Source organism: Artibeus jamaicensis, unplaced genomic scaffold (assembly GCF_021234435.1).
Source record: "Artibeus jamaicensis isolate MK-2021 breed Jamaican fruit bat unplaced genomic scaffold, CSHL_Jam_final contig_465, whole genome shotgun sequence".
Lineage (NCBI taxonomy): Eukaryota > Metazoa > Chordata > Mammalia > Chiroptera > Phyllostomidae > Artibeus > Artibeus jamaicensis.
In genome coordinates, this window is record NW_026521843.1 from 36,825,294 (window position 1) to 36,842,365 (window position 17,072).

The 17,072-nt window shown below is 36.1% G+C and overlaps 1 protein-coding gene across 3 annotated transcripts in view; it reads left to right on the plus strand.

Annotated features, from left to right (window-relative positions):
• CCDC85A (coiled-coil domain containing 85A) overlaps positions 1–16,135 on the plus strand; it is a 170,363-nt gene extending 154,228 nt beyond the window's left edge. For 2 of the 3 annotated variants that reach the window (XM_037143442.2, XM_037143444.2), the window contains one exon: positions 14,135–16,135. In XM_037143442.2, coding sequence (XP_036999337.2) covers positions 14,135–14,224 — 90 coding nt within the window. In that variant the 3' untranslated portion in view covers positions 14,225–16,135. Of the gene's footprint in view, positions 1–6,470; positions 6,591–14,134 lie in introns of all 3 variants that reach the window. The other variant, XM_037143441.2, reaches the window with a different exon arrangement.
• Positions 16,136–17,072: the final 937 nt, after the last annotated feature.

The following is a 17,072-nucleotide window of genomic DNA, read 5'->3' on the forward strand; positions in this document are numbered from 1 at the left end:
ATAGTCGGCTTCCTATAATAGATAAGAGGACTGAGCTCTAAGGTTTCTTACAAGTGCCCTGTGTCTGATATATCTCTAAACAGGAAGCCTGTCCCTGGCCAGGTGGCTCAGTGGGAGAATCGTCCAGATACTCTAGGATTATGGGTTGGATCCCCTGTCAGGGCACATACAAGGATCAATCAATGAATGCATAAATAATTGGAACAACAAATCAGTATTTTTCTCTCAAATCAATAAAGACATAAATAGGAAGTCTGTATTTCATGTAATAAAATACAAAAACAGTATTCTGTTATTCCTGATAAAGATTTTTTTTAGTATGCATGTTTATAAGGTGAACGAATGGAAACTTCTAAAGTGTTAATTAAACTAATGTTACTAAAATAGCAATAGATAAAATATAACCATGAATAGGAAGAAGGCAGCTTATTGACAATAGCTTCATCCTGCCAGTTCTCTTAAAATTCATATTGTGAATTGTAGGTATTTTTTTATGTGAGACTATAAGTAAAATATTTTTTTTTGTTTAGATCTCTTAAAAAATCGAATGGCTTCATTTTTTTCTTAACTCTTAAGAAGTCAATTATTTTCAAGACACTACTATAAAATATCCTAAATCTTACTTTTCATGGAAGATTTTCCAGATATGATGTGACAAGAGGGATAGCAAACCAATGTATTTATCTTCTTCACTAATATGAAAGGACTTTATTTCCTGATCCAGGCTGGTGCTTACGGCATTAGAATTCAGGATTCAGGATTACTTACCTCCTCGTAAGTAATCATAAAGATTACAGGTTACCTTCTGGTAAGTAATCTGTAATTTACTATCTCCCCACCCCACCCCAGTCTTGATGCAGAGCATTACTTTGCTCTTGGCATTTAGGAGGGACTGTCCTGATATCTACAATAATTTTGGGTTACATTTTGCACCTGAGTACTTAATGAGTACTCAGATTTCTACTAGAATGAGAGGGTTATTCAGGCATTCTTTTTCATAAACATCAAATTTTGAAAAGTTGCAGAAAACAAATCTAAGCAAAATAGTATTACTCAGAAAATAGAAAGTGACATTCTTAAGGTTGTTCAGACTCATCCTCCCAAATGATGACCAGAATCTGGGTTTCCACCATTTTGAGTTTCAAAGTTGCCAGCAACAATTCCAAGCACTGAGTCACTAGAGGCTTATATGTTGTTGTTGTTTTTCCTGTAGAAGCTGTCTACAGAAAATCCTGTGATTGACATTTGTAGAGCTAGCAAAGAGCTAACCTTTCGTTAGTATATAAATACCATTCGGCTATAGTTTACTTGAAGGTCAGAAATGATGGCTGTTCCAATATGCTTTTGCAAGACCAGTATTAAAAAACAAACAAAACATATTGCCAACAATAAGTAGAAGTCAATAAGCCTGATTCTAAAAGAGTACCTTTTTCTTTTCAAAATGTTTATATCATCAAGTAATCTTTCCTCCAAATCTGGTCCGTGTTTATTGCCCCCTCTTATGAGATTAATTCTATACAATCTATATAAATGTTTAAAAAGAACCTTTTATAAGATCCTGAAAAAACATAGCTTTTATTTCATATTTTATGTGCTTTTTGAAAGTGGGAAAATATTGTACATTGTCTATATAGTAACTAAATGTCTGCTCTTTTGAGCTGCTTCTAAATGGTTGTAGGTATTACCTTAGATTTCATGGGTATGATAAATTTTGTTACAATGGAGAAGTAATGAGATTTAATCTCATTATACATTAAGGAAGAATGACACTAGGGATTCCAATGTTTTGCCCAGTTGCTGAATCTGAAAAATATAAGATCTGAGAGACGTGGAAGTCATGGAGAGAACCAAATCCTAAAGGTAGAAGTTACTTGTAAAAAAAATGCATTACTCATAGATCATCTCAGAAATAGAACTATGATGATTGGGGGAGAGGTGAACTTTATGCCATTGACCATATTATAAATTATTAGATATAATTCTTTTGATGGTGGATATAAGACACTGACATAAAATTGTGGCAAAAAAAACCTAATGTTCAAATTGATGTTGCTTTGATAAAATGATCCTTTGTGGTCCACATGCAAATATATAATTTTCTCTGCTCTATATGAGGAATATGGGATTATATTTCATAGATAGCTGGTACTGATTCCGTAGATTCATAACGGAGTTTTGTGAGTAACAACTGCTGATTGTCATTGCTCATTTTTCTTTAGACATTTTCTTGATTAATTCCGCCTCCAAAAGTTACAGAACAGTGAAAATTAGACCATTACTATTCTCAGTGGGACACACATTTCTAGGGAAATGGGTCTATGAGAACTAAAATATTGTGTTCTTCATTTTTTGTCTCATAAAATTAGATATGTAGACATGAACCTGTTTTGCAAATTTTTCATATTATCTTTTTAAAATTCTTGGTATTCCTTAGGACATAGCATTCTTAGTCAAAGGCAGTAGTAAAAGTCGGCAGGAAGAGGAAATTATACTCAAATTAAGTTCATTTTTGTTGTGATAATTAGTTTTTCATGGGAAAAAATTTTAGTTATGTGATACCTCTAGTTCCAGGTAGTTCAGAAATTTGTGGCATTAACTTGATTAATAGACATTTTGATAGCTATGTATATGTCCTATGTAAACATTTATTATTACACATTAGCGCATACATACAGTATGGTGCAAAAATAGGTTTACAGTTGCAAGAACATGAAACCATTTGTCCTTGTATTATTTATTAATTACTATATTATTTTCCACGTGAACTCTAACCCCCTCCTCCCCCCCGTACGTTTTAAATGTGCAGGTATTTTGCTGAGAAATTGAATTGGCATCAGTTTTTGAGTGCTGTTGAATGTATCTACCCAACTTGTGTTTCTTACCAAAAGGGGATTGTGCTCCCAGATGCATTTCAAATAATCTCTGTTGAGTTCTGAAGTTATACTGCTTTAAATACTTGGAAGACGTACAGTACTTCTCTATTTCTCAGAAGTAAAACCCACGAAATAAAGTTGTCTAAGTTGTTCTTTAACTTTAGCATTCTCATCTACCACCTTTTGATAGTTTGTTAGTTACAACTTTGACAAAAGCTTATTTTAAAAAATCAGTATTAGCTTCAATACACAGACTTCAGTTTGTTTTTATTTTGTTTTTTTCCCTAGTTGAAGTGCATGTTACAGCTTGCCATTGTGGTCATTGTGGTTCATTTCATTAAGCTTCTTGTTCTATCTGCTTTCTTGAGACTTGGGAAACAGTATTTTTCTGAGTGATTGTACTATATTGTTCCAAATATAAGGCCACCCAGAATAGAAGGCAACCTCCAACTAGAAACAGCTCAAATATGGAGAAAGGCTGGGGGCCCAGAGCCCGGCGGGTCTTGCAGTGGTGGCAAGGGTGCCGAGGAATAGGACGATGCCTGCCCACTCTCCCGGTGAGTGAAGATGAGTCAGCTGCTGCGTTTGCTTGTGCGTAACCAGATGACTTCTGCTGCTAGAGGAACAGTTATACTGGGGGCTAGAAAACAAGTCTGTAGACATGAAAAGAAAGTTGCTGTGTGTCTGAATCTGGGGAGGGAATTTGGAGTAGAGTCTTTCATCTCCTAAAGGGTCATCTCTAGTCTTTATTTCCCCCCTGAACTTGAGGGTGAAAGCTGAGTTACCCCAAACACTGCAGAAGAACAAAGGTAGCCTGCACCTTTCATGAAAAGCAGATTAAGAGATCAGTGCCCATAAAAATGAATTGTCAGGCACCACCAGATGTCTCTTGACCAGGCCAGAAAATGATTCCTTGCCCTTTCAAACTGACACTGACCCAAGAGGTGGTGATGCACTGGATCCATGCAGCTTGAAAACAAGCCACTCTGAACTTGGGGTCGCATTTCCAAGCTCACTATGATTTTCCTCTTTTTAAATTCCTTGTCACCCAAAGCAGCCAGGTTACAATTTAAGTAAATGGGCTTAATCTTACTGAAATAAACTTCCAGAGACTTTAAAATAATTTGTTTCACTCAGCAGCACATTTTGAAAAATACTTCAGTGAAAACCTACTCGTCAACAGAGAGTATGGATTGATTGAACCTAGATAATTCTCTGATTCTACTAAGCACGTAGAAATGTAAACTTGCATAGTAACTAATGAGGTGTTAGAGTGAGGGACATCCCTCTTTCACAGTCTAGAAACTGCTCAGCACCTGTTGGTGGACACCTTTACTAGGCAGTTGGCTACCTTTGTACCTTCACAGAAACTGTATAAACCATGAATCTTGATCCTCCCTATGATTATTAGTCCATGGCTCACAAAGTGACTTTGAAATAAACTTTAATTTCTCAATGATAAATTACCCCCACTGTGTATTTCCTGGTATAACCCTTAGTATTTTTCTATTATTATTCTAAGGAAACTTTTAAAGTAAATGAATATTTATTCTCTGAACAAATTAGGGTAGAACACAACTCCTCTTAAATTTAAACAATGATAAATTGTCCAGAGGATTTGGTTTAGGGAAGTCACTCATCATTGATTTTAGAAATTTTCTTAAACCAAAACTCACTGAAATATACAGGCCCCATTTCCAAGCAGGTGCAGACTGGGATTGATATGTCTTCCATTTGCCAGGTCTGGGAGGGGCACCTTTGAAACAGAGGGCTGGGCAGGAAAGGGTCTGAAAAGAAGGAACAGAAGGAGGGTAGCCCGGAGCAAGAAGGGGGAAGGACTATTGCCTGCCGAGTTAGATGACCAGTCAGAAGGAGGACAACCCTGCACTGGTGGGTCCTAAGTGAGAGGGTTGAAGTGCACTCAGGGGCCTTTCATAGGACTGGTAATAGTAGGGAAAGAGCATTGTACAGGCCTAGAGCTACGCAGGGAAGAACTTCCTTTGTAATTCCATTGTTTTGGAAACATTTCCTCTCCACCGAGGAAGAGGGCATCCAAAATTTGGTAGTGGGGGTGGAGGGAGGGTGTGCCCAACCAACCAACTTCAGATAGTTCCCCTTTTATTGTTTCTGTCTTCTAGTATTATGTCTGATTTGCTCTTATTACCAATACAGGGAAACAAATCTTATAAATATTTTTTGCCTTGGGTGGTGGAGATTGGGGCTATTAATTTCATCATTAGTAGTCACGGGGGACAGAAGCTGGAGAGGTCACCTAAATGTCATTTTTCATGGCTGCTAGTGAGGGTGGGACAGAGCCTGGTTTGTTTCCATAAGACTTCTGAGCAAGGACATGAATGTGGCCTCCACTGGCTTGTGCTGTGGCAAGGATACCTTCAAGGACATGGGAAATGACAGCAACAGGAGAAGATATTCCAAATTGCTGCATTATCATTTTTGTAAAATTAATGGGAATTGTCCATTTTTTAAAAAGTGGCACCATTTGCATAAAACCCCTACCTGAAACTGTTGCTGCACCCAGCCTCTCCTTCCCATCCCTAAAATGCACACCATGAAAGCTCTCCTACAGATGCTGGAAAATAAATCTCCAAAACCAGTTATTTCTTCCCTTCGTGAATCCATACATGATGCTCCTTTTCATGATCTAGATAAATGGAGCCGTTATTAGTCTGTTAGGCATGAAAAACATCTGTAGGTTTGCTGATGGACTGAAATTAAAGTCTCTCAGGCCCCCTGGATGTAACGATCACCATAAAAACAGGTGTGGAAATTCCCGGTGGACTGCTTTTAGTGGGAGGGGAGAGCACTGCTGCTCTTTTTCTTTCCTGATCCCTTAGTCTTTCTCCAAGCAATCCCTAGAAAAGGTAGTTTGTATTTTGACTTTTTCCCCATTTCCTGTTTGGGTGACTATGACTCTCACAGGTCAAGAGCAATCATGCCCGGTTCTGATTTCTCACCAGCTCAGGTGCAGAGTCACTAAACTGCAAGAATGTAATTTCTGATCTATTTTGTTGTTTTTCATTTCAAAAAAAGTGAGAAGATAAGTTTTTTCCTAAAGAGAATACTTATTAAGTTTTTTCTTAAAGAGAATACTTATTAAATCTCTTTGGAGTATGTTCCACTCTAGGTTTCCCCCCAAAGAGGCATTCTATAAGAGTTTCTCCAATGCAGGAAGAAATGTGATGTGCCCGCATTTTCTGAGACACATGGAATATGGCATTTGTCTTGCTGAATGAGCATGTTTAACTCAGCTGTGGAGTAACTCATAAATTCCCTACTCTTATCTTTAAGTTTCAGAAATCATTCTTGAAATGTTTAATGGCCATTCCTTAGGGGGCATTGCTCTCCCTGGGAAATCAGAAATGACACCTGGACATGCATAGAGATAGTTCTTGGTTAACTTTTCTTGCTGTTCAAGCAGCAAGTGTATTCCAATTAACAGGTTGACAGTGTTGTAGGACAGGCATGGAAAAAATTTAACTAAATGGCTAATTCTCATTTGGCAGTGAAATTGAATGACATCTATGCAGTTATAAACGACTTTTGTTTTAATAACAAAGTTGTTGATTTTCTACTAAGGGTTCTTTTAGGTTGTCATCAGGGGCTGATGGGAATAACAGTTCCCCCAACTCTCCAGCTAGCTTCAGTGGACATACCACACCTTCTCAGCAGCCTGAACCCGTGGTACATTCTCTTAAGGTAACCAACTGTGTACAACCATTTATCAAGAAATTCAGTCGTGTTGTGGTTTGTTTGCTGTAGTCTAGTAGTCCTCACAGTCTTGTTTTAACCATATATACTTTATTTTTGACCCCTGATGGTGTAACTTTATCTTAATTTTTGAAGTATGATTTTAATTTTTTCAAATAACAATGGGTTTGAGTACTTATGGTTGAATCTCTACTGTTACCATTTTGTTTTGAGTAATGTGATTCATTATCTGCATCTAGTTGAAGTCTGGTGTGCATGTATATAGTCATATGTGTAAAATATTGTTATAGGTATTGATGTGCAATGTCTGTAGCGTGGATGTCTTTAAATACAGGGAGTTAACAGCTGGCCAAAGTAAGGAAGGACACCATCTTTTTTTTTCATGCAAGCGAAATATATTGTGCAACTTACTAAAAGAAAGTATTGAAACAAAATCTTACTCCATTCCCCACTAAATAGAAATTAGGTCTTCAAACTCTAGTTGAAGCTCCTTTATAGAGTATTTAGATATTTGGTCTTGCTCATAAAGCTATTTTATTTTTGGCTTTTACTTCAGATTCTGCAATGACTTCAAAACTGACTGGGCTTAAAATTTAATTTTCTTTACCAATGATGAGCTTTCCAATGAGTATTATTAATAATAAGTACCATAAGTAAAAATAATAAATAATATAAATATTTAGGAGTAGAAACATGCAGGCAATAAAAATCATCTTAAAACTGAGGCAGTTCCTTGAAGTATGAAACACTGTCCTTCAGTTTCTCTATAATCCCTAACATGGAGCCTTGATGGAACTTTCTGAGCCATAAGGTAGGCAGAGTGCTTCAGTCTTGTGCCTGCCACATGGGTTTCACAATTTTTCTGACATTGCTTTGAATTTGGAATGATTCATTAACAGACCGAACATACATTCTTTTGGAGTGGGTCATACTTTCTCTGCCATGCATAGAGCAAATAAATAGATGAGAACTTCAAAATATTTTTGATTTGGATGATTCAGTTTAGCAGATTTAGCTCCCTCATTTTGCTCTGCTGTCACTGAGATTAAATAAGTTTGCTTTTCCCAAGTCTAAACTGCGGATGAAGGAAGACAACAGAACCATGCCGTGTATGGTGGCAATGCACTTGACATTTCCTGTTTTGCTGCCCTCTGTCGGGTGGGTGCTGCTTTTGCCACTCAAACACACTTGCTGTCTGCTATAGCCTTTGACTGCTGCTTAGCATGAATAGTATGTTAAATGTGCTGTTACTTTAGCATAAATCCAAAAAAGCATTTTAGGAATGAAAAAAATAAGAGTGTCTTCAATCCTGTAGTGTTAGTGTCTGCACATACTCCCAAAGCAACACACTGACCTACATTTCAAATTGAACACCGACTCGGCCTGTTGCCCTATTAAATGGCAACTGCAGTTTGAATCAGATCTGCATAGTGGGCCGCACTGCAGTCTTTCCTGAATTTTTCAAGTCAGCTGTGCTTGTATGGGCTGAAAGGAAGAGGCAGGCAAGGAAGAGCTCTTCAGCTTTCTCTGAATTCATTCTCTAATTTTCATATAAAATTTTCTCTCCAGAGAGGACGATATTCTGTTATAATCAGAACACGTAAGTGTCCTCACTTGGCAGATGGGTGATAGTGAGCAACTGAAGTACCTTTACTGGATCACTGGAGGCTCTTAAATGCAGAGCCTTACTTCCAGAAGTTAACTGCGTCTGAAACAGAAGTGAGCGCATAGTCTGTGGGCAGTGCATCTTAAGGCTACCTCAGTGTAAAACACAATGTAGTCACTCAGAAGGTTCTGTTTTTAAAGGCCACCAATCTAGAGCAGATTTGTAGCATATGATTTTTTTTCTGTTCTGATAGAAATCATTAGAACAATGGCTCAGTTTCTTCTGATAGATTAAAAAAATCCTCTAGGATTTAATAACTCTGGTCATGGTTGGGGGAAGTGTTTGAAGTCAGTGTGAGAAATTAACTCACTTAAAATAACACCTCATTTTTCTTGTTTTAAAATTCATGATAACGATTAATTGGAGCTTCATTTCATTTAGTAGGAATTTACTGATTTGATATACACTTCTCTGAGGTGCATTATAAATTGAATTTGTAAGTCAATGAGCTTGTTCCAAGAGTTAAGGTTCCTACAAAGATTCACTGAGAATGTGAACTAACTCTATTCTGAGTTGAAAAGGTGAGGCTTTCATTCACTGCTATTATATCCTACACTGATGAAGTATTTTCTACATGCTAACAATGGCTAGAAGTTTTGAGTTAACCAGAGAGTAGTTTATGAATTAGGCTATTTATAGCAGGATCAAACTGGTAAATATCAGTGTAATCTTCCTATATATGAAGGTTCCACTTCATGCTGAAGTCATTTATTTTGGCTCAACTGTTCATTGGTGTTCTCAGGTGACATCTTTAGGTATGGTGTCACTAACATTGACCATGAGGACAACAGAACAAGGAGTTTAGCAATGTCAGGGTGGAGTCTACAGGAACTTTTAGGAAAAGCATTTATTTTTTAATGCTACATTAATGCTTCGGTTTATAAGCAGATAGGAAAATAACAAACATCACTCAAAGCCTAAGCTTTGTACTATGGAAAGTACTGACATGAAAACTTTACATTTTAAAGGAATATTAGTTTCAATCTATTTAGCAGTAATTTAGAGAAATGGAATCTAAAAGCATGTCATCCCTATGTACTTTGCTCTAATGAAAAATATTTAAAGTATTGCTCAAATATTCTCACTATAAGGAGTCAGTGTTTCTCATTGCTATCAATGAGCTGTCTCCATATTCCTTTCTTAGCCAGTGAGAATGTCCAGGCAAGAACTGTGAGGTCAGTAGTGTTAATGTTAATAAAAGTTCTTATGTACATATAGCTGAATTCTGACCAGTTTCACCATCACTGTCATCTTTTTAGTCACTTTTTCTATAGGCCATGTCTACATATCATTTGGACTGTTTGGTGTATAATTAATTATATTACTCATTTTCACAATGAAGCAAGAATTACTGACTAAATCATCGACTCAGGTTAGCTTAAAGACCCAATTAACTATACGCATCTAGTTACTTTAGACATTGATAAATTTAGTAGACTCCTAGTGATGTAATAGATTGCTGTTAATGACCATTTGAAATCAAGTAGAATTGATTCCAGATCAGTTTCACAACAATGAGCTCTTTTAAATGATTTGGGCATATATGCATCCACTCTGATATGCAGACATGGAAAAAAACTAAAGGTTTTACAAAGTGGAGCTCCTTGATGGTTTTATTCTATAACTAACAAGTTTTTTTTTTTCCGTGTGAAATTTGCTTTTCTTTTTTCAACAAATCCAGGTCTTGGATGTTCAGGAAACTATAGATCGTCAACAGGGTAAAGAGTATGAACATGACCTTAGTGAGACAGAAAAAGCTATAGTCAGAGAAATGTGCAATGTAAGTTTAATGTGCTTTGTTGTGTATTCTGTGTTGAAAGCCTCATCATAGCTTAGTGATTGCTTTATGAATACCTACTTTTAAAAATGCTGGTCGAGTGCCTTATTTACATGAAAATAAAATCAACTCCCCTTGCTTTTTTCCTTTAGTATTTTTAACATGATTGTGTTAATAAAACTGCAATAGAAATATCCCAGGTAAGCAATAATCGGACAGTATATTCCAGAATTATGAAAGTTTCTAAATATTATTGTCTAAAACGTGTTACTAGTTTTGCTCTAATAAATGGGTTTCTGTTTCATACTTTTGAGAAGTTTCTTAAAGATCAGTGTTTAAAAACTTGCAATAAAGGACACAGACTTTTTTGGGTTTATTTGTAACTGTACTTGGGGGGCAATCCCCTTCTTAGGTAGTATTTGCTAGGTTCTTTATGCCTGTGGTACGTGTGCTTCATGTCATGTGAAGTAGTATCTTTACCTTTCAGTCACTGACACGAGCCCAGAACACAGTGACAGGAGGCAGACACATAGACACCGTCTGTGAAGTCAGAGGAATGCGGTAGAAAACCGACACGCTATTTTCATGATACATATCCTATGTGATTTGAAGTTTGTTAATCTGACTAAATTTTAATTATTTCAGTAATATGCATGGATGTATCATTTAATCAAGAATATAATTGTAAATGTTATTAAAAGCTAAATGGAAATATAATATTGTAGAGGAACATATTTATTAAGAGCAAAAAATCATGGAAGATTAATCATTCAATTTAATTGGCTATATATAGATTGTACTTTTATTCTTATATTCTTTGTCCATTAGGATATAAAAATTGCTTAGAAATACCCTTAAGCTTTAGGCTGTTAGGACCTGATATTCTCAGACATTTATCAATCTCTTTGAGGTCTTCTTGGAATCCAGTAAGTGTTACAAAGTCCCACGGGCATTTTATATGTGCTGGGAAAGCATTTTTGTTTCCTGCTTGTTTGTGTTGTGGCTGTTTTTCCTTTGCAACCCTTTCCAAGGTATATTTTTTCTTTTCTGCATATGTTTTTGTCTGTTTTCAAAAGGTCATTAGTTTTAGATGGCATGCTTGCCTAAATGCATCACTGTTTACTTTCTGTAGCTTCTTAGTCTGTCCTTGAGGTTTTCAATTTGAATTATTTCCCCCAGAGAAATTTAGGAATGCCCACTGCTTCTCATCTTTTGACTGTGGAATGAGAAAGTTCAGACGTTAAAAATTGTGGAACTAGAGGCGGCCGTAGAGGTCATCCCCTGGTGGGTCTCTGAAGAGTAGTTAGTATGTGGAGCTCCTTTATAATTCAGATATCTGGGTATCACCCCAGACCATGGGCGATTTGGATAGGAACTACTGGGTAAGAGCCCCACACTTACATTTTATGTTTGAAGAAGTGAAGATCCTGAAATTTGTTAATTACTCTAAGTCATTGGGTTGGCCAAAAAGCCCATTATATTTTTTCCATATGATGGCTATAATAGTGCTTAGTTGTCTTTAACTTCATTCAAAACAATTGTTAGATTGTGTTGTGACAGCTGTCATATCAGGATGCATAGAAAAAAACACCAAAATTGGTGAACTTTTGTGAAGCCATTTTAATATTGAAGATGGAAGAAAATGCATATTAGGAAGAAAATTTTAGCATATTATGTTATTTCAAGACAGGTAAAAATGCAAAAAAATTTGTGCAGTGTATGGTGAAGGTTCTGTGACTGATTGAATGTATCAAAAGTGGTTTGTGAAGTTTCTTGGTACTATTGACATTTTGGCCAAATGAGTCTTTGCTGAGGGGCTGTCTTAGGCATTGGAAGATGTTTAGCAGTACCGCTGGCCTCTACCGGCTAGAAGCCGATAGTGGAAGATAGCTGACATATTCAAAATATCCAAATCGATTAAGTTATTGGTGAAAATGAAGAAAATGTCTCTTATTTCAAGGAAAAAACTAAATGTACTTTTTGGCCAACTCGGTACTTGCTGTAATTATTCTCAAATGAGCAGAAGTATACCCAGGAGAGTGTCCTATGAGGACGAGCTCTCCCCACTTTCCCAAGTGAAGTAAATATGGGGACTTCTGTTTTCTTTCCTCAAAAATGAAAAGCATCTTACATCCATTGTGCTTAATGCCATAAATTCTGTAAAAAATTACACGATTGTTTTTATTGCATGTTTTTAAAATTTTAGATAAAAGGTTTCTACACATTAGAAAATTTGCTTCTTAATCACAGAAGAGACCTACTAATAAATTCTGTCTTGATTAGTTTATATTGATCTTTTTGTTTTCCTGTATTTCCAAAAGCGCTTCAAAAGGCCACATGCACTGGTATTGTTATTGATTTTCCCTATAGAAGATATTTTCCTGAAGCCAAAAGCTTGCCCTCCCTGTTTGTCTGTAAGGTTCTCTAGGAAACCTTTTCTAACTGCCCGCTATATGAACACCGAAAACACAAATACTGGAGAATAAGAAAAATAATTTCTTAGAAATAAATACTCCCCTAAGAAACAGTAAATCTGCCTTTTTGTATTCATAGTTTCATCATAGATTCCTCTGTTTGACTCTCATACATCCTCTGAGAACAGTTGAAATACCTGATGGGTCATCTAGGACAATCTCAGACACCCACCTGTTCTCTCAGTTAACAGGTCACTACTCTGATGACCTTGGCATTGCTGGCTTATTTCAGAGTCTACCTGCTCTGTGTTTCACCACACAGCCCATGGCAGTTGACATTTGAGTACTGAAGAGGGGTTGCATTTTGAGTTGTAGCCATCTAATGCTTTATCCTCTGCTTCTAAACTAGTTTAAAATATCCTGGATAGATGTTACCATATTTACAATTTAAGGGCTAGAAAGCGGTGCTGCCTTGGCTTCCTGATTAGATGTTTGTATCTCTTCACAGTCAGTTTATTAATTCCCTTGTGCACAGCTATGCCATTTCTTTCCAAATAGTTAAGGACCATAACTACAACTCTCTTCAAATAGGACAGGACATTGAGGCCACATCGTAATGTCTGCTAAAACAGAGACTAACAGTTGCATTAGCTTACAAATGAAAGTAGACAGACCCCTGTATTATTCTTTCTGGGTTCTCTGGAGTATCTACCCTCTTGAAAAGAAAAGCAAAGAAGCACAGTCTATGAATCACCAAAGAACCAACTGGTTTTTATTCATGTTACAGCCATGTAAATTATTGTGGAATTAATCAATCTGAACATAATTTTTATAGTGAACCTCTCTAAGAGGGTTATGACTGTTACTGTGTGTGTGTACACTCAGTAACAATGTTACTATATTGGTATATTATTGGTGAATTCAGTAATTTTACTTTATTCTTAATCTCACCTTTCCTGTTGTCCCTCTAAACTGGCCCAAATTTCAACATGCTGTAATTGTATCTAGTTCACTGATTCTTGAATTTATTCTTATCTTTTCCCTGCTTTGTGTTTTGGTAATCTAAAAGATTGTACTGTTGGCTGCTAAAATTTATGATTAAAGCCCCAACTCTGCAGGAAAAAGCAGGGAAATTTACTAGTGGCCCTAAAGCTATCCTCTCAGGACTCAAATAACTCAAGATCAAAGCTTCTGTATTTTCCTTAGTGGATGGATTAAACACTTTGATAACCCATGTTAGAGAAGTATAATATAGGAACCAGGATGATTTTCTTAGGGGTTCTTAATTCTAGATACACATTAGAATCACCTTGGGAGCCTTTAAAAAATACAGATGCCTGTGCCTCACCTCCAAAGGTAGGAGTTACTGTTCAGAGAGGTTCCCCAGGTGCACAGTGTGCAGATAGAGTTCAGTATCACTCATACAACTAGAGTAAGTTGGCACATCATTCTTTAATTTGGACCCTGCTTTCTGGCAAAGCCTAGTGGTCTCATCAACTGAGTAGTTCTTGTGCTTTAGAAGCTTGCACTATATTTTATTTTGTTTGTGTTTGAGCTCATTCATGTGGGTATTTTGTCTCTTGTCTGCATATTCCTCTTTACCCTCTCATAGATGCCCCTTAAACACTCATCTGTTTGTGGAAGAGGACAATTAAGATGCTTTTCTTTTTTAAAGGTTGTGTGGAGGAAACTTGGAGATGCTGCAGGTTCGTGTCCTGGAATTAGGCAGCATTTGTCTGGAAACCAGTACAAAGGACCAATGTGAGAAACACTCTTTTCAAACGTGAGATCACCACTGCCAGAATGAGAGAAAATACGGAGAGAGTGGATTTACACAAACCTGAACTCATGGAGTGATTGTACATTGCACATATTTCCCCTCTAAAAACCTTTAGTGTAACTAAAGCTGTATTTTATGTCTCTCGCTTTGATGTCTACAGCAGTCAATTTCAAACAAGGTAACTTTGAAAAATCACCATTTTGGTACCAATATTTTCATGAGAACTGAAACGTTTTTGACTCCTGAGATCTAAGATTGTAACTGGGAAACACGCATGATTGGAAGAGGCAATAGAACCGCCATGGGTTTGATTGAGTTGATGTGTTACATTTAATGGTGAGAGTTTTCTACAACAGTGTATTGAAGAAGAAGTATCTTCCAGCTTCCCAAGTTTGAGAGTTAAGTACCTATTTCTTATATTTAGTCAAGAAAATACTAGTTCCTGATGCATAATTTAGATGCAAGGTAAGATTAGGTTTCTGGGAATTTTTTTAAAATTTTATGTTTTAGTTTTAAGGTGCTAAATTACCATGTAAATTCTCCTTATCAGCTGTGGTAGCAAGACTTTGTAGAGTGCTTATCAGAGAGTACCTTTCATTTTAGATGATCAAAATAAATGTTTTTTTTTCTTTTAATCTTGATGTATTTTTCATCAAGACACATCTTGGGGACATGTCAACCTCCATATTCACTCATGTGAATACCAACGATCTCAATTAAAGAACAAGCAAACATACTTTTTCTAAGTGTTTTCAGCTGTGAGACGTCAATTTCTACAATTTAGTTTCTAGACATGTTATTATATTTAATAAACTTCATGTAAACTTTAAAGTATTGCACTGCATTTATGAAAAGCTTTCTTTGACTACAGCAGCTATCTGATGTTTATGAAACTGACGCATGCCCTTCATTATTGAGGCTAAAAGCTTTGTTCAGATTGCTTGAGGTCTGAAAAAGAGGTGTGCTGGCTTTGCTTAGTTTATTTCTTATTTTCGGTATATATAATACTAGGCTGTGTGTACTGGAAATGCTATGATAGGTATTTTGTGTTTATTCAAATGCAGTGATAGTTTTCTGTATGAATGTGCAAGAGGCCTGTGACAGAATGCTGTTTTTACTGTAGTTTAAGTTGTAAATGTAGGAATGCAACAATTCCCAGTTTTCAGATATTACTCATATTTGCTTCATAGCGAATGAAGCAAATAGGACTCTGTCTTTAAATGGACTCATTACACAGTTTATTAATTGTCACTGGTGAGAGAATTTTGTTGTAGTTTTTAAAATGTTATTGTGATGAAAAACCAGCCTTCTGCTTTCAGAAAATACTGAGTTAATTTACTATAGAATAATCTTATTATCATAATTGGGTTACCAGCTAAGCCTATCTTTCTTTTATTTTTTAAAAATATTGCTATTCTGTAAAAGAAAATTGCTTGCTATATTTACACTTTCTCTTGTTAGAAATCTTTCATCCTTAAATTGTTGTATTCCTACACATCAGAGACATTTAAAATAAGTTTTTGTGCCTGCAGAAGCTAATACAAGGAACACTGGTCTTTTGACAAAATACTTGTGTAAATTTTGATACTGTATTAAAACTATTTTTTTAAAGTTCTGCATAAAATTGAGTATCAAGTATATGTGTTCATCTTAGCACTGGTAATAAATTATTTAATCTCACAGTAGTTTTTTTTCCTTCAAATGTTTTTCCTAAATAAGTTTTCTAATAGTCACTAAATACTATAATGCTCCTATATGATGATAGTAATAGAGATGACTTATCATCTTAAATATAAAGGCACTGGTTGATGTGGCTCAGTGCATGGAGGGCCAGCCTGCAAACCCAGTGGTCATCAGTTTGATTCCCAGTCAGGGCACATGTCTGGGATGCAGGCACATGAGAGGCAACCACACATTGATGTTCCTCTCTCTTTCTCCCTCCCTCCCCTCTCTCTAGAAATAAAATCTTTAAAATATGTATATAAAACAAAGACATGTTTTTAAACATGATCGCAAGGGGGAATTCAGATATTCCTCAATTTACCCATTATAATGTAGTAAACAATTTAGAATATTTAAAAATTTGTGTTATAAAACCTTCATTTATTCCTTTAATTCATATAGATAAACCTAATTCAATTATTATTTAAAAATCATCAGGAGGTAATTTACTGGAGGGAAAATACTAAGGAAATTAAAAACTTAGCCTCTGTATTTAAGAAGCTTACTGTACATATTATTGGAGAAAAGATTATATATACATATAATCAAGACAGAGATTAGAGAACACACTTAGATGTCACTAGTAAGCTTGTGGAATAAGGTGGTTCCTACATTTACCATTAGTTCCAGTTTTGAATGACAAAGATGGACAGCCCAGGGCCTGAATCTTGCCATTGCCTACTATGTTTATCATCAATAAAAATGAGTGGCACTGTGCCTCTTAAGTGACTAGTTTATGATTTGATTTCATTTTCCCTAGAACAAAACTTAATTTACATATCTTGGCAGAATGTTTTTTCCAGCTTTGAAGTTAACAGATAACAGAATTTAAGCTTTTTAAATGAATCTTAAGTTTCTAGCACATGCTCAAGGCACTGTAGAAAATTTAGATCATCTTACCTGACTGGCCAATAAAATTCTAATTGGGCTAACATTCCAATTGCGCTGTGTCACATAGTTCAATGGACTGTCTATGGATGCCTACCATATGAGTAAACAGCTTTTGTTCCAGATTCATGATCTTGAATGCTCTCAAGAAAAACATGGAACAGAGTAGTATCTTGGATGCCAGTGGGAGCTTCCTTTACATATAGACAAGATTGCCTCAAAT